The sequence below is a fragment of the Lactuca saligna genome, chromosome 6, assembly GCF_052625555.1.
Source record: "Lactuca saligna cultivar CGN05327 chromosome 6, ASM5262555v1, whole genome shotgun sequence".
Taxonomy (NCBI): domain Eukaryota; kingdom Viridiplantae; phylum Streptophyta; class Magnoliopsida; order Asterales; family Asteraceae; genus Lactuca; species Lactuca saligna.
The window spans coordinates 123758852-123761649 of record NC_136422.1 but is presented as its reverse complement, the minus strand read 5'-3'; the positions used below and the strand labels follow the sequence as shown (position 1 = coordinate 123761649).

Sequence of the window (2798 nt, the reverse complement as noted above, 5' to 3'; positions counted from 1 at the left end):
CGCGTAGACCAAAAACCGCTTGAACTAAAATTCGAGTTTCGGGCCGTGCACTGCTATGCCAAATGTTAGAAAAATCATAATTTCCTCATACGAAGTCATATTTGGGCGTTCTTTTTATGGACATTCTTAGTTTAACATATTCTATGACTTTTGTTTAGATTACTAAGGCTAAAAAGTCCTCTATCGTAAATTCACTATTTACGTCTTCCAGTTTCGTGCCGGTTTTGTCGAAAACTTCGACGAGTTATAACTTCTTCGTTATAACTCAGATTCCGGCGTTCTTTATATGTATTGAACCTTTGTAACATATACTACAACTTCGTTAAGATTAATCCTTTTAAATAATCTTCCATCAAAAACTCATTTTTGATGCTTATTGTCTCTAAATTGAATAGTGTGGATCTGCGGGCGTTACACACATGGTTTTTCCTAAAAACTCAATTTGTGACCCCATTAAGTCTTTAGTTGATCCATTAAGGAAAACGGGTGTTACAAGAGTTGTGTTTCCAGCGTTCACCTGTTTTTTCATGATACTTTCAATCGGCACCCCAAGTGATACCAAATCATCTTTTATGGAGGCAATGTTTTTCCATACTTCTATAATTGATCTTTTGCAATTCATGTATCTGGCTTATCTTGAAGGTTGTGTAATCCTTTTATAATACAACTCTATAGTGCTTGGGAATCCCTCAGGTAACGTCACTACCATTTTACAATAAGGGATATATTAAACACCCTTAGAGACCTGAAACCAAGTCCACCCGCATCTTTATGAGTCACGATCTTCTCCCATGCTATTTAGTTTTTAAAAAAAGTTTTTCGTCTCACCCTAGAAGAATCACCTCGTGATTCCTTCAAGAATTTTTTATAACTCTAATTGGAGCAACAAAGATTGAAAAGAAATAGATATGTAGATTACCTAAACCGATTTAACGAGGGTTAAACTCCCGCCAAAAGACAACTTTTGGCCGTCCAGTGTGACAATTTGGATAGGAACCTATCAATGATTGGCTACCAATTTCTTTTAAGGTTCATGTTGGCACTTATCGGGACGCTAAGTTAGGTAAACAAAAGAGATGTCGGTTCACACCCGCGAGGAGATGCCCATCGGGCGGTTTCTTGTATGGAAGATCCAAGACTATATTTTCTTTCTTTGTAATACAAAAAATGTGTTACGTTTAAATGATTTGTTGTATTGGAGGAGAGTCGGCTTACCAAATAGCTGTCGACTAGGTTGTATTGAGCCAACTCAATACTTACACTATTGAATTATTCATAAGCCAATTTTCTTTTTAAGTATATATATATATATATATATATATATATATATATATATATATATATATATATATATATATATATATATATATATATATATATATATATATATATATATATATATATAGTTATCTTTCAAATCGTATTTTTATAAATGATATTCAAATTTTATAGTATTAAATAATGATGATGGTGTGCATATACTTTGATGAATCAAGACCACGTGGCACTGTCGGTTTCCATTTCTTCTAACTACCTTTACCTTTACAGATCCAGTATAGCAATAGCATCCCAAAATCTAGGGTTTCAATTTGGTAATCGTTCCCCATTTTTCTGTTACTAATAAATCTCTTTAACAATGTCCAAGATCTCAAACACCGGTTACAGCGGAATCCCCAGCAGCACCGCCGTCAGCAGCCCCAGCACCTCCACCCTTCCACCAGGATCTCCTTCCACAATTTTCGCTCGGGCGAGGTTCCACACGGAGAACTTCGTCGCCAAGCGCCGCCCATGGCGAGACTTTTTCGACTTCTCCGCCATCTCTCGGCCGATAAGCTACGAAGACGCCATGTCTCGGATCAGGCAAAATCTCAACTACTTCCGCGTCAACTACGCCATGGTGATGCTTCTAATAATCTTCCTCAGCCTCATTTACCACCCGATTTCGATGATTATTTTTCTGATCGTACTCGTTGCTTGGTTTTTTCTTTACTTCTTCCGGGATCCTCGCAGCCCTATTATGATCTTCAACCGAGTTGTTGACGACCGAGTCGTGCTAACCTGTCTGAGTTTAGTAACAATCTTCGCCTTGGCTTTCACGAATGTCGGAATGAATGTGTTCGTCTCCTTGCTCATAGTGGCAGTGATTGTGGGGTTACACGCGGCGTTTAGAAGCCCTGATGACTTGTTTCTCGATGAACAAGAGGCGGTGGATGGAGGTTTGCTTTCGGTTGTTGGTAGCGATTCTTCATCTAGAGCAGCTTACAGCTTCAATTGATGATCCCGTTAGATCCTGGTACGTTTGAATTTGAACATAGCTGTTGTTCTTCAATGGTGTGATTGATTTGTTCCTTTTGGATAATTATATGAATCGATGGGTCTGTCTGTGTGTTGTACAATTTTGTAGGGACAATGTCTTCTTTTCTTGTTCCCTCTCGCAGAGAACGATTGTAGTTTGATATGTGCTTTCAATACATTTAGGTTGAATCTGATTACATCGTTCTTGTATGTTGTATGTTGATGGAATTCTTCAAAGCTTTAGTGCCATTCTTTGTTCATCCAAATCATTTCTTTGAATAATTATTTGTATACAAATTTGCAAATACTTCTTATTGCTTTTATAGATACCGCATTGAATTTAGTTGGAATACAGGATTCCATAGGGTTTGCCTGGAATTAGGATTGCATTCCATTCCAATCCTAGGTTTGGTTGCAATTATAAATGAGTTCGGTTTCATCCTAAAACCCATGGAATTCAATTCCTAGCATTTCATCATTGTAAAATTACTCAAATACCCTTT

The 2798-nt window shown here is 37.3% G+C and overlaps 1 protein-coding gene across 1 annotated transcript; it reads left to right on the top strand.

Annotated features, from left to right (window-relative positions):
* Positions 1 to 1478: 1478 nt before the first annotated feature.
* Positions 1479 to 2561, top strand: PRA1.E (prenylated RAB acceptor 1.E). Its single transcript, XM_078962497.1, has one exon. The coding sequence runs from the start codon at positions 1637 to 1639 to the stop codon at positions 2273 to 2275; it is 639 nt and encodes a 212-aa protein (XP_078818623.1). The 5' UTR covers positions 1479 to 1636; the 3' UTR covers positions 2276 to 2561.
* The last annotated feature ends 237 nt before the right edge of the window (positions 2562 to 2798 follow it).

Coding starts and splice junctions, on each gene's coding strand:
- PRA1.E (XM_078962497.1), top strand. CDS start 1,637: ATGTCCAAGATCTCAAACACCGGTTACAGCGGAATCCCCAGCAGCACC.